The sequence below is a fragment of the Micropterus dolomieu genome, linkage group LG18 (assembly GCF_021292245.1).
Source record: "Micropterus dolomieu isolate WLL.071019.BEF.003 ecotype Adirondacks linkage group LG18, ASM2129224v1, whole genome shotgun sequence".
Classification (NCBI taxonomy): domain Eukaryota; kingdom Metazoa; phylum Chordata; class Actinopteri; order Centrarchiformes; family Centrarchidae; genus Micropterus; species Micropterus dolomieu.
In genome coordinates this window covers 22,805,974-22,831,332 of record NC_060167.1, presented here as the reverse complement: position 1 = coordinate 22,831,332, position 25,359 = coordinate 22,805,974, and the positions used below count along the sequence as shown (strand labels likewise).

At 40.2% G+C, this 25,359-nt stretch overlaps 3 protein-coding genes across 6 annotated transcripts in view; 1 reads left to right on the top strand and 2 right to left on the bottom strand.

Moving 5' to 3' along the window:
• Window positions 1–2,415, top strand: part of tac3b (tachykinin precursor 3b) — an 11,783-nt gene extending 9,368 nt beyond the window's left edge. The window contains exons 2-5 of the mRNA XM_046029227.1: window positions 464–581; window positions 1,174–1,291; window positions 1,511–1,555; window positions 2,260–2,415. Coding sequence (XP_045885183.1) covers window positions 468–581; window positions 1,174–1,291; window positions 1,511–1,555; window positions 2,260–2,315 — 333 coding nt within the window. The 5' untranslated portion in view covers window positions 464–467 and the 3' untranslated portion in view covers window positions 2,316–2,415. The remainder of the gene's footprint in view (window positions 1–463; window positions 582–1,173; window positions 1,292–1,510; window positions 1,556–2,259) is intronic.
• Window positions 2,416–2,993: 578 nt separating this feature from the next.
• Window positions 2,994–10,026, bottom strand: c1galt1b (core 1 synthase, glycoprotein-N-acetylgalactosamine 3-beta-galactosyltransferase, 1b). Of its 4 annotated transcripts, XR_006821632.1 has the most exons (5): window positions 8,805–10,026; window positions 5,939–6,603; window positions 5,303–5,657; window positions 5,013–5,106; window positions 2,994–3,528 (listed from the first exon to the last, which is right to left on the bottom strand). XR_006821632.1 is itself a non-coding variant. In XM_046029216.1 (4 exons), exons 1-3 carry the CDS (start codon window positions 9,022–9,024, stop codon window positions 5,349–5,351), a joined length of 1,194 nt encoding a protein of 397 aa, XP_045885172.1. In that variant the 5' UTR covers window positions 9,025–10,026; the 3' UTR covers window positions 2,994–5,106; window positions 5,303–5,348. The 4 variants fall into 4 exon arrangements, 2 of the variants coding, with proteins under 2 accessions (XP_045885172.1, XP_045885171.1); XR_006821631.1 differs by having other exon boundaries at window positions 5,013–5,657; window positions 8,805–10,024; XM_046029216.1 differs by having other exon boundaries at window positions 2,994–5,106.
• Window positions 10,027–10,499: 473 nt separating this feature from the next.
• The window catches only part of os9 (OS9 endoplasmic reticulum lectin), a 17,798-nt gene continuing 2,938 nt past the window's right edge, over window positions 10,500–25,359 (bottom strand). Inside the window, exons 3-15 of the mRNA XM_046029208.1 lie at window positions 23,307–23,370; window positions 23,148–23,224; window positions 22,685–22,783; window positions 22,315–22,516; window positions 21,873–22,028; window positions 21,633–21,748; window positions 16,113–16,173; window positions 15,889–15,971; window positions 15,558–15,761; window positions 15,205–15,406; window positions 14,569–14,736; window positions 13,339–13,448; window positions 10,500–12,389 (exon numbers count right to left, since the gene is read on the bottom strand). Of these exons, the coding sequence (XP_045885164.1) occupies window positions 12,252–12,389; window positions 13,339–13,448; window positions 14,569–14,736; window positions 15,205–15,406; window positions 15,558–15,761; window positions 15,889–15,971; window positions 16,113–16,173; window positions 21,633–21,748; window positions 21,873–22,028; window positions 22,315–22,516; window positions 22,685–22,783; window positions 23,148–23,224; window positions 23,307–23,370 (1,680 nt within the window). The 3' untranslated portion in view covers window positions 10,500–12,251. The remainder of the gene's footprint in view (window positions 12,390–13,338; window positions 13,449–14,568; window positions 14,737–15,204; window positions 15,407–15,557; window positions 15,762–15,888; window positions 15,972–16,112; window positions 16,174–21,632; window positions 21,749–21,872; window positions 22,029–22,314; window positions 22,517–22,684; window positions 22,784–23,147; window positions 23,225–23,306; window positions 23,371–25,359) is intronic.

The window sequence follows — 25,359 nt, the reverse complement described above, 5'->3', positions numbered from 1 at the left end:
AAATTCTATTGATCACTTTTAAAGCTCTTCATGGCCTCTCGCCTTGTTATATTTCTGACCTTTTAGTCCCATACACACCAGCACGTACCTTGAGATCCTCGGGCAGAGGTTTGTTGTCTGTTCCAGAGTCTCGACTGAAAACTAAACGGGACAGAGCGTTTGCTGTCAGGGCCCCGAGGCTCTGGAACAGCCTGCCCGAGGAAATCAGGTCGGCTGAGTCAGTGAACTCTTTTAAGTCCCTTCTTAAAACATACTTTTATAGGAGAGCTTTTCCCGATCTTATTTGACTTTATTTTATCCCTTTTATTTTATTGTATTTTACTAATTTTATATAAAATTTTCATGCTCTTATCTTTTTTTTTTTTTGTATTATTCTTTACACTTGTTAAAGCACTTTGTAACTTGTTTTTGAAAAGTGCTCTACAAATAAGGATTATTATTATTATTATTATTATTATTTCAGAGTGATGGAGAGAACTCCAAACTGCTGCGCTATTACTTCACTGATCGCTTTGGCCATCCTAGTCTTATTTCCTGTGAGGTCTTGGTGTGAGGAAGACACCTACAAATTGCCAGCACAGGTAAGACTACCTACATTTATATGATATTTACAAAGTCAGGAGAGTTATGGCCAGATCCTCCAGGCCACTGCAGCTTAATATTTTTACGGGTGGAAGCTGTCATGGAAATTATATTCCTGGTGAGGGGCTGAGCAAATAATTGAGTTACAACGAACCGTTGTCTTTGAAGAATTTATTTAACAAAAGAGAATAAACAGAGAAGTACTACAACACAAATCAGCTGGGCCAGAGGTTCTGTCTCCTAAGACAGTCACTAACGTCTGGCCCCGAGCAAAGAGATGCATCATTTATACAGTCTAAGTCTCTATGTTTTGGCGAACAGAGATCCTCTCTCGGCCTTGAATGAACATTCCAGGAGAGGAGAGGAACAACAAGAGAGGGAAAGCACCAAAACAATCTCACAGCTCTGACCTAAACCCTAGTAAATGTGGACAGACTAACATAAGAAGTATAGGAGAGGAAAGGTTAAGGATAAAACACAATACATAATAATAATAATAGTAAAAGAACATACATAAAAGATTAAACGTAAGAGGACACAATTTTCTGCCATAACAGAAGCTAGCTGAAAAGAATAATCATTTTTTAACAGGCCAACAAGCCAGAGTGCTGTGTTAATGGAGCTGCACAGCTGCACAAGAGATTTGATGACATCGACTATGACAGCTTTGTGAGTCTAATGGGAAGGAGAAGTGCTGCTCATGCTAAGAGTGAGTTATGTTTTTTTGTTTGTTTGTTTTTTGCAGGAAACACCTTGTACAGTACTTTCACTGACAGTGGAACTCATCGAACTCTTTTTGCAGGTTACAGAAACACCCCAAAGTCAAGAAAGAGTCAAATTAAATGACAAACCACTATCCAGCAGTTTTTCTGTAATAAACTCTGTAGCTTTATAGCAATGTAATACATACTCTGTTCATTGCATGCAGGAGACATGGATCACATCTTCACTGCTCTGCTGGGACGGAGAACAAGTGAGCGACTTTAGCAGCACTGATAGCAATTTCTTCAATAAGTCATACAATATTTTACTACTTCATTTCACACTATTTCACAGTGTATTGTGTGGCTATGTGTAGGTCAGATATGAAGATATTAGTGCATGGCCTACTGTGTTTTCTTCTTTTCAGTACCAGAAATAAAAACTCCCAGTTTTTCTCAGCATGCAAGTTTAGCTTCAGGTTACATTCATATATTTGGGCAATATTATGTGCAGATTTGTGATTCACATGATTACAGCCTGACCAGTAGACCTACTTGACCACTTGAGGTCAAGGCCACTAATGATATTTGAGTGTTAAATTGAAGGATAACAATATTGGCTGACATTTTTCCCCTATACCATATGTAGTTATTACATAATTGTAACCAAGATGTGTAATAGCAGGACATTTTAGAGTTAAAAAAAATACTTGTAGGCGTGTTGTGCTTACTTCGTTTTATAGCCTATTTTTATTAAATGTTCAAAGATTTCAAACAAACTTCTTTCACATTGTAATTATGGGATATTGTTTGTAGAATTTTGAGGAAATGAATTTCATCCATTTGGGAATCAGGCTGTAACACAACAAAGTGTGGAAAAAGTGAAGCGCTGTGAATGCTTTCCGGATGCACTGTAGCTAGCTGCATACCTGCAGAGTTGAAGGTAAGTCAGAACTTGTTTCTTTGTATGCAACAGGAATAGTGTGTCCATGTGCCAAGGAGTATTTCAACAGAGAAAGAGAGGCCAACTAATCAATCACGGGAGGCAGAGGTAAGAGACACTGACCTGCAGGTGTTTCTGGCTCTGGAGCTGAGAGTCATCTGCTGCCTCCATGTTCCTGCTCAACACAGGCGGCTACAATTATAATTACTAGTCTTATTAGTGTCATGAATATTGCTAAAAAAAGTTAAAACTTTATTCTCATCATTAGGACTTTATTCTCGCAATGAAAAATAAATAAAACATCTTCATCCTCAATTTTTTTCCCCCTGAATGTGGCCCTAATACCCCGTCGTACTTACTGTTAAACTACTGTTTCTATTTCTGTGTGGATATTGTTTTGACTGCTTTTGTTATGAATTGGCGGTATATAAATAAATTTTAATTAAATCCATTTACAATTAGAAAGGGAATAAAAATCTTTGTTGCTTAATCTTTTCTAAACCTTGCTCTCTCCACTCAGGTTTCAACGCTTTCCGTAGTGGAGCTGTCACACCTCCACAACCTCAACACGCCTTCTGTCTCTCCCACAGCGCTGATAAATCCTCACAGCTATGGCATCCACAGAGGAAAACATATTAAAGTTATTTAACCCAGAAAAGTGAAAAGGCCATATTAACCACACATGAATGCTTTTCTACCGTCACTGGAAAATGTTCAGACATAACAATGTAGTATATAATGTATACAAATGTAAAACAAAACATATGTACAATAAAATATGCATTTATTTATGGTGATTAAAGTACCATTCAATGAAAATAATCCTGCACACTGATCACGTGTGCTCACACAAACTCATTTGCACACCAAAGCCTATGGACTCTGGACGTCAATACCAACATGAATTCTTTTCAAATATAAATACAGTACTGTACACCTTTCCCTTTCATACAATTTGAACGTTAGAGCAGATTGTCGAGTACTTGATGTGTTGCATCACTGACATCAGAAACCATATGTGGCAGTTATCAGTGAAGTGTTTGGGCCCTCGGGTCTTTGATCCACTGATATCAACCGTCTGCACGGCAGTCCTGTGATAGACTGTTAATTCACTTGAAAACAAAGAAGTGATTCACTTTAAATAAAACCGTCATGAAAAACATGCTGATATGATTTAACATGGACTTTTAATACAAAAAAACTGAACATGCTCTGTGCTCATGTACAGAAGGAAACACTTGAGAATAAACATTTACAAAAAGGCATTTTTAATGGACTTTAGTCACCTCATATAGTTGTAACCTGAAAGGAGAATAAAAGGTTTAAGTGATTAAAAAGAAAATCAACTATAACACTCAAAAGTGCATGCAATTTTCACATAAATTGAAATGCCTGATTCATGGAGCCATTTTCTGTATTTGGCAAAAACCGTATTGTCCACAAAATTAATAGTTTGTTTGGTTACAACATAATAAAGGAATGAATACTTTTAAATGTACACAATGTACTAACTATAAAATAAAAGGTCTGGCCTGAACAGAATTTAAAAAATTACAGAAACAGAAAAAAAAAAAGAAAGAAATCTTGCTTATTCAAAATACAAGTTGTCCGCTGGCTTGCCCACAGGACCATGCTCATTACACTGTAAGGATTCAATAAAATAATACTCCATCTGAAAGCATTACTCTCTGTGTTTATGCCACAGTGGAAAGTCATGTGTGCTGCTGACTGCTCATACAATCTCACTTTACAAGGCACAAGCTAATGGGTTCACTGGGTGAAGCCGCAGGGCGTGGTGCCTATTGTCAGTTTCAGAACAGGTAGGTAAGTTTATGCCATGGGTGGTTGGGCGTATAATGCAACTCATTTCAAATAAGAAAGAAAGACCTTATACGGTCTACTTCCCTGTCAAGTTTAAAGGGAGTTAATGAATTCAAAGAGGAATGCTTTATCAAATGAAGAGATTAACATCCTGAATATTTGTGGTAAACAACCCAGAAGAACACAAATAATGTCTGTGTATAGTCTGTCTTCACTCTTTGGCTGGACTGTAAAAATGTTGTCTTTTGGACTTTTCATTTAAAGCACCATGGTCACATCCATGTACCTCTATTAGGCAGAAAGAAATATGAACACATGTAAACTCTGCTTTTCCTATGAAAAGTGTGTATTTTGGGTTTTTCTTTTAAGGGGTCAACTTTTGGGAAGGTAGGTAGTATCGCTCGATCAAGGCTGCAACCCTCTGTGGGGCAAAATACTTTTGTTGCACTATCACAGTAACTGACAGAAAACAGCTGTTTTTCTGAGTCCTATGTGATTATAAATTGATTATTTTTCTGTTTTTTGACTGTTAGCCCTAATCATTTTAATAACATAATGAAAACTTCAGAATATACTACACGAGTCAAATAAAAGACTCTTTGAGTAAAATGAATCTTTTAAGAGTGAGCACAGCATACAACTGAATAAAAAGCTATGTAAACCTGGATGTCCGATTACACTTGCCAGCACTGTGAAAAAGCTTTCGAAAGCAGCCCGATACAAGTTTGGGAGGAAGTATACTGCGCAGGTATCCATTTCACTTATAGGCAGGGTGGAGTTTTTTTGAATGCAGAAGGAATCAGATGCTGGTTTGATCAGCTGGGTCTCATTAGCTTCAAAGGCATCATTATGTGCGAAATCAAGTCAGACAACTCCAGCAAGTCAAGAAGCACTTCGCTGTAGTGTGTTATTATAGCAATAGTCAAGAAAAGAACATAACTCTGGCAAAGTCAAATTTAACTCACTAATATGCTGTCCTCCTTCTCATTTGATCATCATTCAAACAAAAGCAGCTTACAGAAAGCTATTCCCAAGAAGACACTCGATTGTAAAACAAACCTGAAAAACAAGGTGGGGAAAGTCACAAATCACCTCCTAAAAACAGTCTTGCTGTCACAGTTCACATCAGTAGCACTCCTTCAGACAGCGAATCCTCCTCTCAGACATTTCAAATCAAAGTGGACAGTTTTTCTACTTTTGTAGAAATATGAGCCAAGATTATCAGAATGAATAAGCAAAACACTCATCACTCTACCTGACCTAATGATCAGCCCTCTCCACACACCCACAGAGTCCTGCTGTTATTTGCCCACTGGAGCAGGAGGGTCTTTTCCAGCTGCAGGAGGGGGATCTGCATCCTGTTTCTTGTCAGTTCTGGACAGATCATCCCCCTCTGCGTGCCGTTTCTCCTGAGAAGCCAGCTCTTTTTTTCCTTTTGCGGCATCCTGGGAACCCAACTGCTCCATATTGTAGCCTAATGGAGCAGGGGGCTGGTAACGGTATCTGTAGCCAAAGGCACGCAAGTGATATGTGTAGTACTCCAATAAATACATGTGTGAAGCATCTACATAGTGGAAAGACACAGACACGTCCGAGCAGCAGTTTGGCCCCTGAGGAAAAACAAAGTGTGTGGTTAGGCAACATCACACAGACGTCAAAGCGAGATATTTTCTGTGCGCAAAACAAACTTAATTTGCATGCATGTCACAAGGTAATACATGTGTACACCTAAACATAACAATGAATATGAATAACAAGTCACTTTTGATATCACTGTGGCTCCGCCAGTTTCACAATAAAGCTAACACTGATACATCTGTTCAAATATTAACATTGTTGAGGTTGGTCATACTAAGCCCACGTCAGAGATTTTACTGTTTGCTGGACTTGCCTCTGAGATGGGGTAGTAGCAGTAGCTCCAATACCAGAAGCTCTTGGGGAACTTGGCAGTGAGGTGCTGCTCAGGGACAAATGGGTGAAATGTCTCCCTGTGGATGCTGTCTCTGGAGTCCCCTGCCAGCACCCCAACTTTCTCCATGCACTGGCCCATTGCCAGGTCCTCCACAGAGGTAGTGTGAGTGCACAGTTTGTTATTAAATCCTTCTACAAATCGCCGCAGGGCCTCTTTGCTCAACACATAGCCCGCACCACCGCTCATGTAGCCCTGCTTGGTGTAGGGTTTGAATCTTCGGCCAAAGTAAATTGGCTCTTCGGGAGTGTGGTTAGCAAGAACCCACCGCAGGTTGTCTACTATAACGTAGGTGTCATCATCTGCCTTGAGGAACCAATCGGCCTCATGGGCATGATGCTCATAGGCATAATGGAAGGCCCGTATCGTTTTCCAGTACAGCTGGTCTCGACCCTCCTTTGTACCTAAGCCCACCGTGGGGAAGTCGGGGTCCTCCTCAGAGCTCATGAAGACCACGACATTGCAGTGGCGACTCCATGTAGACTTCACATGGCGAGCCTTCTTCTCCAGGTTGTTGGGTCCAGTCATCACCCAGCAAAGAATACGCACCTTTCTGTACAGTTCATCAGCCATGTGGCCGTCCTCACCTGATAAGGAGATATACAGATGGACACCACATTTTACACTGTAATCTCTCCATAAAGAAAAAAGTGCTCATTTCCATTTCAAACTGAAGAAAAACCTGGTTACCCGTACACATGGTGGAGAAATCAACGTTCTCCAGGAGAAACTTTCCTGGGGATTTAAGGTTTCTCTAACCCCACACTCCAATTATTGAAACAAGGTTTATTGTTTACATGACATTTAAGCCGACTGCAACACTTAAGTGCACTGTACTTAAGGCGCTGATGATGAGCACTTGATTTTAAAATTGGATACGGCACAACTGGTCATGATCCAAAATCATCAAAGTGAAAGCACGCTTCATCTAAATCTAAAGTTAATAAAATAATAAATAAAATACTTTTAAACGTGTATATCTTTTGTGTTCCCCATATAAGTACAGTATTTACAGGACATCTTGTCAGTCATTTCTAGATCTTAATACTTGAAATAACTACTCTAGATTTTCTCAAATTCTGTCAGTCAAAATCATGTTGAGCCGTGAACTCTGAGTGAAACGGAATCTTAATATATCTAAAGCAAATCAGCTTTGGATTTCAGTCAACCAGACAGTTAGAAATGAAACTGCTGTACACTTGTTATCACAGTACTTGTAGTGGAGTGTTTTCTCAGTGTGATATTACTACTAGATCTGAATTGAAATGAAACTGCTTCCTCTACAGGTAAAAGTCCTAGTTAGATAGTTTATTCATCCCTGATGGAAAATTGCAGTGTAATACACAACATTCACAAAACACACATGGGGTATGTGGCATTCAAACATGGGTGAGTTTAACAGGAATGACTTTAACTGTAGAGATCCTTTGTCTGCGGTTTGTTGTCCGACAGGTAGTTCTTGCAGAGGATGTATAGGACTGTGCCAATTTTAACTACTTCATATCCTGCTCAATAGTTTCAACAGCAATGCATCAAAGTCTAAGATCATCATATATTTGTAGCGTCACTGTCCCGTGAGAACCATGTACCTCTAAAAAGACAACCTTCCATGAACTTAGAAAAACAGCCCTTTTTCCAGCTGATCTAAGGTCGGTTTAAATTGTTTATTCAGATTAAGAAGTGGGATAATTTTCTCAAACCTTAAGAGAAATGCTTCGTCCTCCAGTTTATTTATTAAAATCACCACATTTGGAGATATGTGGTTTTCACTGGACAGGAAAGATATGAAAAATTGTAATCTAAAAAGTAACTGGTTATTAAAGCTGTCAGACAAATGTAGTGGATTAAAAAGTACAAATTTGCCCCTGAGATGTGGTAAAGTATAAAGTAGCATAAAATGGAAATATTCAAGTAAAGTACAAGTAGCTCAAATTTCTACTTAAGTACAGGACTTGAGGAAATGTACTTTAGTTACATTTCACCACTGAGTACAACATACAGTACATAACTTCAACTATTTCCAAGGAGCATGAAGAGGGGACACAGTCTGTGTGCAAAGAGACTATTGGATAAAAAGTTGGGTAAAAAGAACAACTTCACGGTGAGACTTCACAATAAAGTTAGACTACAAGTATTGAGTTTTGTATCAGTATCAGACCACACACATATAAAACCGGACAGTGTCTGAGACGAGCATACAATGCCAAGTTACAAGAAAACTGAAACTTGATCTAGTGATTCAGTAAGGGATGTGAATAACCTGCTAAACTACATATTACACAACCCTGGTTAGAGGACGGGATACTTTATAATGCCTCGACATATTTTAGACACACTAATAATAAAGGTATGTCATTCTAAAATATAATGTTATTGTATATGAAATAAAAAAGGGGGACAATTTCGGTTTTATAATCTGTCAATTATAACTCTTCTGAATGACATCAAGTTATTTTGAAGCAGAAACTACATTTTAGTCAATAGGTGGAGGCTGCAATCACTTTCTTGCAAGTACAATACTGCATTTTAGGTGTCGTTTTGGTCAGGTAAAGGTATTTGAAGAGGTAAAAAGTACTAGGTGAGTTATAATCTGTCACAATAAGATGATAAATAGTTGCTCTGCTGTCCAATCTTTTGGCTACGTAAAATTTGATTTCAAGTCTGTTAACACCTTATCCAGTGTATGATTAACACACAGTAAAAACGCGGACAACTCCAGATGCTGGAGACAGCAAAACCGGGGACTGTACCCGGAAAACGTCTGGTCACCTTAACTAATACGCCGTACCTGTATGATTAGGGTGCCTCAGGTTGAAAAGAGCAGACCTCTCCTTCTTCCATTTTGTCCCGTCGTCCTGTTGTATTGTGTCATGGATTTTGACGAGGCTGGTGGCCTGCTGTGCTGACAAAGTCCTCTCAAACCACACCTGCCGCAGAAACACGTACAGTGTGAAGGTTCCCACAACGAAACCCAAATAAAAGGAGACTCTGGAGCCGAGGGACTTCATGCTGGACCAGGAGGCTCGCTGTCACTGTCGCTCAACTGGGCAGGTGCTGAGTAAGAGACTGAGACCGACAGCATGGACACACAAGGGTCCAAGTTTTGGGCTGTCCCCTGGCTGTGTGGCTAAAGGCGAAGTGACAAGTGTTGGTTCAGTGTCATTCCCTGTTTAAGGTGTGGTTTTCTCGCCAGCAGCACTGCAGATAGAGCAGCAGCATTATTCCGCAGCTACTTTATCATAACTGGGGGCACGAACTCGGAAAAACTAAAGCTGATACAGTTTTGACCACGGCGTAGCGTTTTTCTGTTCTCCAAACGATAACTTAGCTCGGCTAGCCACACTAACACGGTACTAACAGGTCTCCTGACCAAAAGCGACCGAGAAACCTCAAAACGCAAACCAAATAATTACCGGGACAGAAAAACAGCAACAGTATAATGTCTGGCTTCAATCGTTGGCTCCTGGCCTGAGTGTTGAGACAACTGGCGTGAGCTAACTGGCTAATCCGTTATCTGATCGCCCCTGCTAACTTCAGGGATCCGTCCTGCCGTCCGTGTCAACACACAGCTAACGGAAACGTTACAGACTCACACGACTGCTGACTCGGACAAACCCAGTACTTCAATGACAATAACGTACTGACTAAAACACCAATATAAAATCGATCCACAAAGATGCGTAAACTGCGTCTAACTTGTGACTACGCTCTCCGTGCAGGAAAAGCAGCTATTTCCGGCCAAGTATTTCAAATTTAAAGCGCACTGTACACAGACACGTGTCCTCCTGCAGAGAAATATACAGGTGTTGCAGCAGATTATTAAACTTTTTTTCACCCACAGTTTTTGATTACTTTTAGTAAGGTTCACATATTTTAATATGTGTAAATTAATCCTAAATGTGACCTAAAACACAAGACTGTGGCACACATACAGAAACTGCAGTGTGGTTTGTCTGTGCCCACTTAAATCATTCACTGCCGCTGTCAATCAAAGTTACACTCTTTTTCATGCAGCTGATCCTCTAATTTCACATATCTGACGGTCTTAGGACAGGCACAGTTCCTTGTTACAGCTCTCAAAATACAATCACATAGAAGTATGACAAAACATCTGCGTCAAAATGGCTTAAACTCCTACTCATATCAGTAACTTCCGCCCAGCTTTCAACTTAAAACTATTGCACAAACTGGCTATTAATGATCGACATGCTTGCAAATATTAAATGAAGGAAAACATGCATATCAACATACCCTGCTGACTGACGGCCAGTAATTTACCGTTAATATCACAGCTAAAATCAGGTGTTTCATTGTTTATGTAGCATTTTCAGCTGTCAATCAATTATTATTATTATAATTAGTGAACAAATGACTGTGGCGCTGAAGGCACGAGGGCAGGCAGTATGTTTATCTAACACAGGAGACAACACAAAGTTTATTATTAGAACATTGAAAAATAATGGATGGATGGTGTTCACAGCACTCCTATTGTATTTGTTTTATTTCAAAAGAACAAATAGAGTGGTGCTGAAAGACTTATATTTACAAGGCAGCAGGGATGAACCTTTGTCAAATATATAGTATAAAGCCAAAATGGTGTTCCTAATACAGTTATATAGCCCAATTCAAATACACAGTGATTTAAATATCTTGTATTTTCTGCCTCTATACTGTAATTGCCACTGTTAACAAATAATCTGCACAGGTGAAATGTGAGGATCAAAAGGATTACTGCAGAGAAACCAGTGTTATGGCACACCTAGCTTTGTGATCCAGGCTGATTAAGCCTAAAGACAGCGGGCTAGCTGATGAATGTGACTTTATGATACAGGCCTCAGATCAGGTAAGACCATTAAGGGTGGAACCATCTTAATTCTTTGAGAAGACAAATTAAATTTCAGTTGGCAAAGTAAAGAAACACACCCACAATGCCCTTTGCGTTTTTCTGCTCTGCCGGTTTGATCTTGAGCCTCTGGACACTGGCTTCTTTATGAACAAATGCCTCACTTGTCTGTTTGGAAAAAGTCTGTGCGACTGTACTGTTTCACAGTGAAAAGAAGTTTCCTTGCCAGATTGCACAAACACGTTTACTCAGGTAACTTAAATTCCACTTAATTTGTACTAATATACAACAAATCAATTCAAAAACATTTTTATGCGATAATTATGTACATCTTGAGTTCCAAGTAGCCACAATAATTCACAAACTTTACAAATTCAGCCCTTTTAAGCACACGTCTTAAGGATCCATAGAAAAGGTTTTGTGTTGATTCACTATTCTGGTACACTGAATCTGAAGGACACTGTATCTTTCTTTATTTTCCTTTGCTAAATTAAGGTAAATCAAATATAGGGAAGTTCTCGTCAGAAACAAAAACAAAGCACACACTTTACGAGATTTATCTTCCCACACTCTAAGTGTTTTTCTTTTTGAAAACCTTTAACAGCACATGACAACCCAAGGGAAGCCTCACATTTTTGTGAAACAATGTTAAAATTCTGATTTTACGGAACCTTTTCCTAAAAATATAGTGCCACAGCATGTGTACAAACACTTGTGTAATCTACAGCTGTGTTTACTGATTATCACCAAACGCAGCCTGTCAGAAAGTTTCAAAGACAAGTGGGAATTGAAATGTGAACCTTCGAGTATTTGTCATTTGTTTTTCATATCCACACAATCTTTTCAGTAAACAGTAAATTTAACATCTACTTTGGTGAGACATGGCCCCATGTCACTTAAAGGTAATGACTTCTTTGTCAATGGCAACATGAGACGAAGTAAGTGGACACAGTGTGCTGCTGACAACTTCAGAACTAGATGCAAATATTCAGTGAAATTCACTGAAATACTTCTACAAAGGTACATATTGTAAATCACTCGGCATTTTATAGTCATCTATCAAAACTGAATCCCACAAAAAGGGGAAAATGCATAACTTTATTCAGCTGCACATATACAGCTGAGATGTTGCAGTTTTCATCATGCAACATGTAACTGGTGCCTACTATAGATACACACTGCCTATTCATGACACACAGACACATTTTCTGAATATGCAAACAGGTGAGCTGATATCATCTGCCAGGTTTAATAGCAGTAACTGAATCATATGGGCTCCTTTCTTCTTTTTTGTTTTCCCCCCATTTGCGGCTGCACGTCAGAGTCCTCCTCTCTGCTGGTCTCCACAGGAGTTTACCGTCACAAAAGATGCACTGAATGTACTGAATGACCTTATATGTCCACATCGTCTGAGTCCGAGGTGCTGGATGACTGGGACTCTTCCTGGGACTCTCCCCACACAAACCTATAGTTGTTCTCCAACTCCTGCTGCCTCTTTTGCTCTTTGTAAACCTCTTCTGTGCCTCCAGTCTGTAAGATGGGGGGGGGGGGGCGTTAATAAAACCACAACATTTCTGATTTTATGTTTATATGATTTGCTGTTTGTTCCCCCCTTTTTTTAAAGTTAGTTAAGAAAAAGCTAATTAAACATGTGGTAAAACATTTTACTCTCTTACTCATTATTCAATGTGCTCTGCTCCCTGTCTTTGCAGGTTAATGTTTTCTAATAAAAAGTGCATTAATATGTCTAGTCAAGATAGCTCAACTCTACAATTAAACGCTGCAAGAAACCCTGCGCACCTCTCCTAGCAAACCTGACACCCACTGGTCATTACTTGCTCCAATATTGCAGACTGGCTTTCTAAAGCACAGCATGATGAGACAACTTGTGGTTTCTATGCAATGTGTAATCTGATATCTAATGTTTATCATACTTTTGCTATTGTACTAAAACAAACCTTCTTTGATAGTGATACATATTAAAAACACATTTATTTTTGTACATGTTTTAAGTGAGTCCTGTTTCACAACCTAGAACTTACCAGAAACAATAAGCTTTGACTCTTGAAGTAACAGTTTGACATTTTGTTATTAAAATACAATTAAATCTCTGCCAAAATAGATTTCTCCTCATTTACATTATAAGATTTATGTCACGCTCTTATGTGTTGTTAAACTGCTGTAGCTTTGTATTTAACAGACAAACATCAGAGCAGTATCAATGTTCTCTTCTAACTCTCCGCCAGAAAGCGAATAAACATGTTTCCCAAAATGTCAAATTACTGGCTTTAAGTTTACAAATGGTCCAGAATCAACATACATTTTGTTCTTTCCTTAGACAAATACACAACAGCTGTCTCTGTTCTCACAAAGGCTGATATTATTCACTAAGCAAACTCTACAGCTGTTGGCAAACACAGTATAATGGCCCATAAAGGCACAAACTCATTTAAAAGGTCACCATCAGTTCTTAAATTACCAGGAGATTTATGAGAAGCTCCCTGAAGGACTTTGTATCTTCCTCAGTCAGCCACTGATCACCCGCCTCCTCTGCATTTTTCCGCGTCAAAATCTTCACTTCAATTTTACCTAAAAAGAAAAAGAAGGGAAAAGGCTTTCCAGTTAAACACGTGTACTTTCAAGTGGCTAAGAGTAAGGCTACATCCACACTACCACGTTTTCGTTTTAAAACGCAGACCTTTTGCTATGTTTGCACCTCCTGTCCATACTAAGACGGTGATTCCGAATGTGTAAACCAGAGAAGTCTGAAAACCCTGCTGACCCCGTTTTTGGTTTAAAACTCCAGTGTAGCGTTTTAGTGTGTACAGGCGAAAACGAAGCACTTTAAAAGAGATGACGCAGAAACTTCCTGATTGGGTTTTTGTTTTGTTTTTATTAAAATATTTTGTACTGTGCAAATAACACTTATACTGTGCATGTTGCCGTTTTTGCTTTGGGATGAATCCCAATCTGTTCTTTGCCACCACAGTCACTTTGTACTCCCGTGTTACTTTTAGTAGTAGTTCCACCTCGTTGTCGGTCCATGCAAAAAAAATCTCTGGTGTGGTTCTTTGTCTGTTACTTTCTTCTTTCGCTAAATATTCTGCTACTGCAGAGTGGACCATCTGCTTCCTGTTTACACCGGCATGCACAAGCCCAGTGTACGTGAAAGGTCGTTAGATGTGCGTTTTCAGTCGTTTTAATAAAGATGGAGATCAATGCTAAAACGCTGGTGTGTACGGAGATCTTCTACGTTTTAATACTCTGTTCTTAAACAAAAACATAGTAGTGTAGATGTAGTCTAAGAAAGCTGTACCACATGTGAAAACAATAAACGATCATGATGAAGAATGGTACAAACAGCAGTGGATGAAGAAAGAAAGAACACAGATGGATTACACACCTTTCCTTTCTCTTAATTTGCAATTCTGTTAATGAAAATATTAATAATCGATAACCATTATCTAATTTAATGAGTCCCTGGTCATATGTCCGGCTATTCATTTTAGCCAAACAGTTTTGTGGTCTTCGGTAAAGACGTGTTCAACTGTTCTGTCCTTTTAACAGCTGAACCTTGGAAAAGCCAAACCTGACAGTTGTATGCTTTTTTGACACAGATGAGAAGAGAAGCACAGAACTACTATATGCTCAAGATAACAGATGGAAGAGAGAAAAGGCCGTGAGTGGTTCGGGCACTCCCCCCTCATACCTTCTGCCTTCAGTCCTGCTTTCTCTAGCTGTTCTTTAACCACGTCCTTTATGTGCTGCCACTGGGGGTCTCCTTCGCCCATCTCCTGAACTTTGACCTCCCCATCAGGGCTGCTGCCCGTCTTATACTTAGTAATTTTGATCTTAACATGGTCGTCAGCCGCTTGGTCTGGGGTGACGAGACAAAAGAGGGACAAACAACACAGTTCACCTCAGAACCCATCAGCAGGGCCACAGGATGAAGGAGGCAAGAGCCAAGAATGTGAAATCTTATAAAAATCTTGTAAGCATTACATTTGCGCACTTCCACAGACTTCAATTACTGTGATTTGATTTCAGTTATTTCAATTTTTATTTAATTACTAAGAATCACCCACAGATACGTCAATGGCAGCAGAGGAAAGGCCACTAACTAACCAAAAGAATTCAGAATATCAATCTGACAACACAAACCCCTGGTAGATTTTTGCATCAAACTAGCTCCGTGTGTGCGTCTCACTCTGGAGTGAAAGATGTCGCAACAAACATTGACTGTACATACGAATGGAATATGAGGATGATGGAGGCAGACACCGAGTGTCCAGATATCAACATGACCATGTGGGAGTGGAGGGGTGGGGGCAGACTGCCTGGTTACCTGGCTGCTTTGGTGCCAGGCTGGGGCTGCCTCTCGTTGGGTCGCTGGCTCTTTGAACTCCCGCTGTTTGCTGCTCGGGGTCCTGGACGTCTTTCTCCTCCAAATGGTCAAGCAGCTTGTCCAGTGTTGTCTCCAGTGTCTGTGTTGCTTGAGTGCGATCAAACTCCCCTTTCAGACCTTCTGTCTCCAATTCCTGCTGGGCCTACAACACAGAGAGAAGCCAATCACGTCAAAGCATTAACGTTACATTAAGATTTCATTGTGTTGGATGTGCCTAACATTACATTTTATCATATATCATGTCTTTACATCAATCTTTGTGTTAAAATTAAATATTGTCTCGAGCCCGGGACCTCATTTATGATGTTGTCAAACTCCTTCTGCATTTCCTCCTTTATCTCTTCAATCTTATCCGAGGGCACCGAAAGGTCGGACATCTCATCCTCAAACTCCTGTAGCAGGCCTTCATCTTCCTCTTTCTCTTCTTCTCTGAGCTTCTCCGTTACCCTGTCACTTGTTGGTTTCTCTCCTAGGCTTTTGGCTTGGTTTTGTGCTTTCTAAAAACAAACAAACAAACAAAAATCAGCACTGAATTGGAATACTGGAACACTGCAAAGAAAAGGAATACAATCCAAGAGACTACTTCCAAGAGAAGGTATCATAGTAATCTTGGAAAGTACTGACCTTCCTGTTACTCTCTTTGAGATGTTGGACAAATTTCATCAGGTCTGCTGGGTCAGTGATAATTTTAAAGTTGAATTTTTCAACTGAAAACAAATATTTGAAGAGAGACATTGCTACACGTCCAACACTGAACAACAAATGACCATTAACAACTATAGTTGTTCAGTTTGCAAATCAGACAACGTAACTGAACAAAAAGTGTGTGAGTGAGAAAACTGCAATACCTTCATCACCATCATCTATGACTTCATTGTCTGAAAGGGAGTTAAAGCCATCGTCTGCTGCCTGTACGTGGAAAAAAAAAAAATCAGGTGAGAGTTGTAAAGTTAGGAGGGAACATGTCAACCAACATCCTCTAGTGGCTGGAAATCATCTCTACATCTAAAAATCAGAAATGACTGAAACCACACTTTTGGAGAATATATACAACAATGAACTAGGAATAAAATTTATCAACAATGTGTCAGTTTAGCCTGATTAATAGGAGATTAAAGATGGAGTAAGCGATTCTAATCCAAAATACATCTTTTGGTTTGTGTGTGCAATGAAAGAAAATCCAGTATTTGTACACAGTCATGGCTCTGTAAACAGGAAACAAAGTGGCTCGGAACGAGCACACAACACTATTCCAGCCATGATATGGCCATCAGGTCAGCCCACAGACATTAAGCTTGCTTTCTATATTGCCAAGACATGCTGTTGTTGTGATGTTAGCTATAGTAGCAGGAGAGTTGTGAATATCACTGTTTGGAGTTGGTTTGCTGGCTCTGGGACCGTCTCGTCCTCACTGCATGTTAGCTAACAACTTAGCTAAAGTTAATTACATTACTTGCTATGTCGTTGTTTGCGCTATATCATGATTTTTGTCATGGTGTTGGAATACTCCATAATCGCTTACTGCACCTTTAAGAGAATGCTACAAAGGTTCTCCACAAAAACAAATCAGTATTTTGACACTGTGGACATGACAGCAGTAGCCCGGGGGCCTCATTTCCCAAGCAAAGGTTGTGATCTATTAAAAACAAACTTGTACCAGAGAATGTGCGGCCTTCCACGCAAACTCTTGAGGCATGCGTACACACATAAACTGGAGAAATGAGAAACGGTAACTCACATGGCAGAAGGATGAAACTGTGAAATAAATAGGCCTACTGTTGTAGCCAATTCTGATGTGTGCTATATGTTGTCTGTTAGTGGTAAGTTGTATAGGGGTGACACTCTTCCACCTGCACACCAGGAGGCATAGGCAGGGACACAGAGGCTATATGAGGAAGCGAGGGGGAATTACGAGCTGGGGAAGCCACACAGTTTTTCAACTGTGCATGCGTGCATGTTTGTATTTTTTCGTGATGGATTTTGTCATGTCCTTCCGTTGGTATTGTGTTTATTATTTTTTGCATTCTTACAAGCTCAATTTACATAGGTAATCTGCGGACGGAGGACCCTATGCTGTCAGAAATTAGGATGGGTTATCAATGGACCACTGAGAGGAGGCAATGAGACTGGGAGCAGCTATCCTACCATTACAGTCAACCGAATATCTATTGCCAACATAGAGGAACTGCTGGTGAAGCAATACAACCACGACTTTAATGAGAAATCAACAGAGGAAAAGACAGAAATGAGAAGATCAAGTTTATGGAAATCATGAACAGTTCAGCTGAACTCAACAACCACCATTACTGCATGAGATTACCTTTCAGGGAGGAAAATGTTACCATGCCAAACAACCGTCATGTTGCTGAACAAAAGGGCCCTCTGTCTGAAAAGGAAATTTAAGAAAAATGCGACCTTTAAAGAAGAATACACTCACTGATGATGTCATAAGTAAAGGATATGCAGAAAAGGTACCAGAAAATCAACTGAAAGGAAAAGTCTGGTACATCCCGCATCATGGCGTGTACTATCCTAAAAAGGGAACCTTGAGGGTGGTATTTGACTGTGGCGCAAGCTTCAAGGGAATGTCGCTCAATAGTCGAATTGATTGCTTGGAGTTCTGACAAGGTTTCGTCAAGAAGCTGTAGCAGTGATGGCTGATATCCAGGCTATGTATCAAGTCAAAGTGACAAAACAGGATGTAGATTTTCTTCGCTTCCTGTGGTGGCCAACTGGTGAACTAGCACAACATCTCACTGAATACAGAATGACTGTTCATCCATTCGGTGCAATATCATCACCCAGCTGCGCCAGTTTCGCCCTAAGAAAAACTGCTGAGGACAACAGGGCAAAGTTTCCAGCCAATCAAGCACAATTTCTACGTGGATGACAACTGTACACCAGCTGAGGGGGTTTCAGCTGGTGAAATGGATTAGCAACAGCAGGTCAGAGTTGGAATCTATTGATGTAGAAAAAAAGTGAAAGTGAAAGTGAAACAACTGGATCTCGACAGAGAATCTTCCTGTCGAGAGAACACTTGGACTGCAATGGTGTGCAGAAACTATCACCTTCGGGTTCAAAATGGCAGTTCAGGAAAGACCACTGACAAGATGACAAGAAAATTCTTCTTGCCTTCATTCTGGGAAAAGCAAGAGTTGCTCCATTAAATAAAGTGACAATCCCAAGGATGGAACTAACAGCTGCTGTACTTGCAGTTCGAGTTGATAGGATGTTGAAAACAGAACTGCAGCTAGAGTTGGAAAATTCAACCTTTTGGAGTGACAGCACAACTGTCAAACAAAACAAAGCATTTTCACACCTTTGTGGCAAATAGGATCTCTACAATAAGAGAAGCGACTGCTGTCTTACAATGGAGGTCCGTCGATACAAAGCAGAATCCTGCTGAGGCTTCACGTGGGGTGAAAATTGAGTACCTTCTCAAAAGCAGCAGATGGATCCGTGGCACAGATTTTCTTCTCAAAAATGAAGGGGAATGGCCTGTTAACATTGTGGATTCTGTCTCTATCTGCAGTGATGACTCAGAGGTCAAATGAGAGGCTACAGTTAATGCTGTAGTTACTAAAGATGCCCTAAATGCAACAAACACTGTCAACACTGATACACAGAATGCAACAAACCATAACTTATTTCTCTTCATGGAAAAGGCTAAAGACCTCAGTCACTTGCTTTCTACAGGTGAGAAAGCTGTTGAGTCAGAAGAGAGAAGAAATACAAGCTTCTGTGTCCAGCAGTGGACTTGACATAACTTAACAAAAGAACAAAGTGGAAAAAGAGATGCAAAGATTCAGAACCACACTGGCTGGTCAAACCACGTCCCATGAAGATCTTGAAACCGGCAAAAGTGCAATCATTCGATACTGTCAACTGGACAAGTTGAATGATGAAATAACTGTTTTGAAAGGGGGAACATCTGGAGTCAAGAAAAGCAGCCACATTTACACTTCGTCAGCGGTATTGGATCACCAGCGCGAATGCTGCTGCTAGAAAGATTCTCTCGTCCTGTGTCATTTGTAGACGTTTTAGAGGAAAGCTGGGTGAACAAAAGATGGCAGATTGCATCAATGCATCTTGCATCCATGATTTATATCCAGAAGAGGCCAGGTATCGCACATCAGATCAGACAACGGAACTAACTTTGTAGGAACAGAATGCGAGCTGAGAGAGGCTCTTAATCACCAAAAAATTATAAATGCATTACTTCAGTCAGGAGTGAAATGGAGCTTCAACACTCCTGCTGCATCACATCATGGCAGAACACGGGAACAAATCATTCGCATGGTCAGAAAACCACCTGGGCTTTTTGAGAAGAGTGACTTGTACATGAAACAACGTTGGAAGCAAGTTCAGTTCTTATCGGATCTCTTCTGGCACAGATGGATTCGGGAGTACTTACCTCTGTTACAGGAACAACAACGGTGGTCCAAGGACAAGAGAAGCTTCATCACTGGAGACATAGTCATTGTAGTGGACTCTACTGCCACTCGCGGAACCTGGTTGTTAGAGAAGGTACTGCAGACCTTTCCTGACTCACCAGGACTTGTGCGGTCTGTTAAAGTCCAGACCAAATGCAATATTCTGGAGAGACCAGTCACAAAGATTTGTCTTCTGCAAGAAGCTAGATAAAGACTGAAGTATTGGACATATGTATATATACACATGGACATTATGAACTCAAAGCACACAAAACACACATGTGCATGATGGATATTTTATTGGCTCCATTGTTTGTATGGTGTTGAATTGTTATGTAATTATAGAGTAACAATTGGGTCCGGTGTGTTGTAGCCAATTCTGATGTGTACCATATGTTGTGTGTTAGTGGTAAGTTGTATAGGGGTGACACTCTTCCTCAAATATGTTCTACAATCGGTAATCATTAAATAATTTACTTGCATGTAGTGCAATTTATTCCCTTATATAAAGGTGAACAGGAGGATAAATTACATTTAAATTGATTGATTGTTTTCAATGCGCCAGTGGAGCAAATCCGTGTGCCTAGTTTCATATATTGTTATCACATGTTCGTTGCCTTATCGAGCCAAACGCTGAGCGCCAGCATGTGGATGTGAAGCGCTGCTTGCAAAAACATGTTAATTACCCATGGAAAATATAACATTATTTTATTAAGTAAATCTTTCAGCTTATGTCACATAAAACAAGTCATGATTCTTTTAACTCATCGGCAGCCTTGTTAAGTGAGTGCAGTTTGTGTAGCCTAAATAAATGTTTAAACACAAAAGAAATGCATTTGGTTTACTCTCTTTTCAAACAGGGGAATCCAGATTCTGGGTCATCCCGTCTTGTGTGTCCCCCTCCAGCCAGCGACATCACTACTCAAAAGGTTTGCCCCCTCCTGCAGATCGGTTACAATAGGGTGGAGCTCCGGTGCTCCCTTTCCTCCGGTGCACAAGTGTTGCGTGTAAGTGTGTGTTCTACCCACCAAACACCATGCTTCATGGTCATCGTCACACTGGGTTAAATTTTGTTTTGTAGCTTTCCTGTCAGAATTTGTCGTCATTTTCTTCATGCAGTCAGCACGTATTAATTAATGAGGGGCGTTTCAGTGACTATTTATAGGCAACTATAGCTGTTTAAAGGGTCAGACGAGAAGATCGCTCACATACGCCACATTTCAAGTCTATTGTGATTTTTAAAGGGAAATCAGCGTAGGACATGTGTGCGCACTGTTTTATAAATCTGAATAGTTTTGTGTGTACGCACTTCCTGTGTTTTGTACGTACGCAACCTTCAGGGGTCTTTTCTACGTACAGTTTTAGAAATGAGACCCCAGGTGTGTAAAGGTCCAGTGTGTAATATTTAAGAGGATCTTTTGACAGAAATGCAATATAATATACATATACTATGTTTTTTGTGGTGTATAAAGACCTTACATAATGAACTGTTATGTTTTTATTACCTTAGAATGAGTCATTTCTATCCACATGCACCGCGGTTCTCCTTACACAGAAAACGCCATGTTGCGCTGCCCTATTTCTACAGTAGCCCAAACGGACAAACTGCTCTACAGAGCACATTTCGTCACTACACTAAATCAAATGAAGAAGAAAATAAAGAAGTCGTCTCGCTTGTTAGCAGTAAGAAAAGAAGAGAAATTTGGACAAATGGAGGACCACACATATTATTTAGCACAAGAGAAGACATCATCCTCACCACTACATGTCACGCAAAAATTTACACACTAAACCTTTCACAACACACCTCTTTCAGTTTGGAACTTGAACATTGCGTAGTAAATATTGTCATAAAATGGGAAATCAGCCTTTCACTAATCGCTAGGCTGCAGAGAAGCATCGTTTACTGAACGTTTCCAAGACATATTTCTTTACCTGATCCTCCTGTTGAGACGCAGTTGTTTTTGAACTTCTTGGCTTTGTAACTCCCTCCCAGAATTCAGAATCTTCTGCCTCCTCTGACCCGGCATCCCCAGATACATCGACAGCATCTATTTCAAAATAAAAAAGGCACACTCATGTCACACAAGTTTACATCTGGCATGATGGAAATAAAAAACCCAGTGGATATTTATGTTTAGCACTTTGCCTCTTAAGTGGAAAATAAATATTCACCTTTTCTGTCTGACTGGTTTGGGTCATCACTGGGTGCGGGTGACGTCTCTTCTGCTGTCACTTCCACTGCTCCATCTGCATCTTCATTACCAGCCAACATCTCGTCAAGACTCCTCAGCTCCTCGGATATCTGCTCCACTTTACGCTTTGTGTCCGCTGGGAACAGACAAAAAAAGAGGGAGGGAAAGAGAGTCATATATTTCTTTATGTTATAAATTGGACAATGGAAGATTTAAAATAAATAACACCAATTCAATGTTAAATGTCAAAAAGTCGTGCATTTTTATATTTACTGCATTTATCTTCATATCACGATCGCATATTTAAATACTCCTTTCCCACATTATGTTGGGCTCCAGTATCCTACTTCAGCAGGGAATTATTACATTCAAGCAATTCTCTCCAAATGCTGCATCAGTGACCTTCATTTATGTTAACTCACAGACTTGAGTCTTGACGTAATCCATGTACTGTTGGGCACTTAGTGCTGGCTGGCACACAATACCCTGCGGCTTGGCAGTGGATGGTGGCCGCAGGAATGGATGCTGGCAGGTGCGACTGGTGTGAACTGTCAGCACATATCGGCACGACTGAGGCTCATCCACTCGAGCAATGTAGTCACCCGAGCCTTCTTCACACACAAACTGGAAACAATAAAGAGTAAAATAGTCTAGGTGTGTATAGGAGGGTCATTTGGTAAAATGTGCACATTTCCACTGACTTCATATCCCTGTTTGGAACAGCAAAACAGAAACCAAAACAAGAAAAACAGCAGGTGAAAAACAAATATATCCCGAATGCAAATGTCTCACCCGGACTTCAGTCTCTCTGGGATTTCCATTTAGGTCACACTTAGAGCCATTTACATAGGTCTGACTGTGGTAGCGCTTCAGCCTGTGCTGTTTGGAGGCCTGTGAATTAAACAGAAAAGATGTTTCAACAAAACGGATTTGTAATATTATAGGAGCAATGAGGCTCGGTGCATCAGCCAAAAGTTGAACGTGGTTTGTGCGCTTCTGATGATTCACAGATAAGTCACCATTACTGAAGCAAGTCAATCACCAGACACACTCTTTGAAGAGCAGGATTGGGTTGCACCAGCAGGTTGTAAAACTATGCAATCAACCATTAAAAGCATCCACCGTCACATACATCTACAAAGGTTCAGCTCATATTATACAACCACGCAATTCCCATTTTTGTCTTTCTTGAATGTAAAACAGAAATCTAAGCCACCAAAAACAACTACTACCACAAAAGTTGAGGCAACACTACCTTTGCTGTTTCATTGCTCCAATCAAATTCAGATTCATAATAACCAAGGAAGAGAATGTCCCCTTTGATCTCTGTGTCTGAGGAGAGAAGATCATCATCGTCAAAGACGGCTCATCTGTCAAAAGGATCATCATGAAAAATGCAGCGGTAAGCTCTTACCTTCAAGATGGTACTGTCTGATGTACTGTCCATGGCAGAACTCATATGTCCACCAGTCCTTCGTCTGCGGGAAACACAGACAGCAAACGTTTCAATACGCTGTAACTGACACACACTTCATTTAGGCTGCTTGCTTAATGTCATCAACAATAATGATGAATCATCCTATTCTAATTCCACACACTTAAACTACTTATTTAACAAGAGTGTGTGTGTGTCAAATGGGAAATAATTTCATTATCATGTGTGTTAAAAGTACAATAAAATACAGGCTGCATTTCGTTCCTTACACTGTTTTCTTTAGCAAATTATTCAGCAGAGTTGATCTTGATGCATTTCTTCTCATGACCAGTGTAGCTTCCCTGAACAACAGCCACACTTGTTCAATATGGGGTGGTGATGGCGCATAGATAAGATGCTTGCCTTTGGTGTGGGAGAGCTGGGTTTCGATTCCCACTGTGAGACATCCACCATTGTGTCCCTGAGCAAGACACTTAACCCCTAGTTGCTCCAGAGGCCTGTGACCTCTGACATGCATAACAATTGTAAGTCGCTTTGGATTAAAGTGTGAGCTAAATGAATAAATGTAAATATATGTGGCATTTTGCTGTGTGAAACAACACCTCTGCTCTTTTTCCATGAAGATAAATTTTTTATTTCTTAAAAGTGTATTTTTTATTTTTTTATTTTTTTATGGTTTCATGGTATAGAGTATCCTGCGATGGACTGGCGACCTGTCCAGGGTGAATGATGGATGGATGGATGGTAGGTATACAGTATCCTGCGAGTATTTTATAGCAGAGGCGGTCTTTGTTTCAGGTGAGTTTGCCCACCTTTGCTATAAAATACTCGCAGGATACTGTATACCTTCCATCCAACCGCTTATCCTGCGTACAGCGGGGGGCTGGAGCCAATCACAGCCAGCTTACATCAGGAGAAAGGTGGGGTACACCCTGGACAGGTCGCCAGTCCATATTTTAACTCTTGTGTTTCTCATTTCATTATCGTTTACAGGACTAAAAACTCAAAGGAATTATTTTAGTATCCCTTGCAGCCACAGTATACTGGTATGGCAACAAAAGTGCAACCACACACAAGTATCTTATGAGGAGATACTGAGGAGATGAACTATGTTATTGGGCACTAGGTCATGCAACACATTTAGCAAACCACTCTCATAACCCTTTTTTGACTGCACTACAATATGAGGAAGATGCAGAAAAAGTTAAGCAGCAGCAGATATTGAAAACATAAACCAGCATTACAATGTCTTTTCCATCAAGTTATACTGGCAGAATATTGGAACGGTTTGCATTGTAACTCCACTTTCTAGTGTAGCTGAAAGTGAATCATTGATGTTGTATATTTTGGATATATCATAATCTGTTTGGGGAAAGTGTTACAAGTAACCATTTCCTGCTTTAACATCTTCTCAAGGTGCAGCACAGTGAAGCTACTGAGTGTCTTGAGTTACAGGATGGTGCCTATACTGGAAAGACCACCTTTATAAATGTCAAATGGTTTCAGAGCCCAGTTCATTCACACTTCATGTCTATATCAGGACTGTGTCTACTGTAGATCCAGTTGTGAAAGATTGCTGTCAACACATCAAAACACATCTCAGACTTGTGATCCCATTTCACTTCCATACTTATTAGGCTAATTGGGCGTTGCAAAATGACTCGCTAGCGCCACCTAGAAAATTGGAAAAAATTAGCCCCTCGTTCACGTTCAACCTACATGTACGAAATTTTCTGGGGACATGTATCATATCAAGACGCACAAAAAAGCCTCAAGAACCCATAGCCTAAAGTCAACAGGAAGTCGGCCATTTTGAATTTTATGGCCATTTTTGGATGATTTACACACTTCGTACTTTAACGAACTCCTCCTAGGGATTTAGTCGGATCGACGTCAAATTTCTGCTGCGCCTTCTAAAGGCATTGACGATGAAAAGTTGTGCTATTTGCGCGTTTTCGTCAATGGGCGTGTCCGTGGCGTCGATGATTCGCTATGAAACAGGAAGTTGTTGTAACTTCAGTGTACATGCTCA

Bases quoted from the DNA above. Each gene is read 5' to 3' on its own strand.
- c1galt1b (XM_046029216.1), bottom strand. From the start codon at position 9,024: ATGAAGTCCCTCGGCTCCAGAGTCTCCTTTTATTTGGGTTTCGTTGTG. The intron at 6,604-8,804 runs GTACGGCGTATT...TCTCCTTATCAG, and splicing joins GAGGCACCCTAATCATACAG to GTGAGGACGGCCACATGGCT. The intron at 5,658-5,938 runs GCAAGTCCAGCA...GTTTTTCCTCAG, and splicing joins GCTACTACCCCATCTCAGAG to GGGCCAAACTGCTGCTCGGA.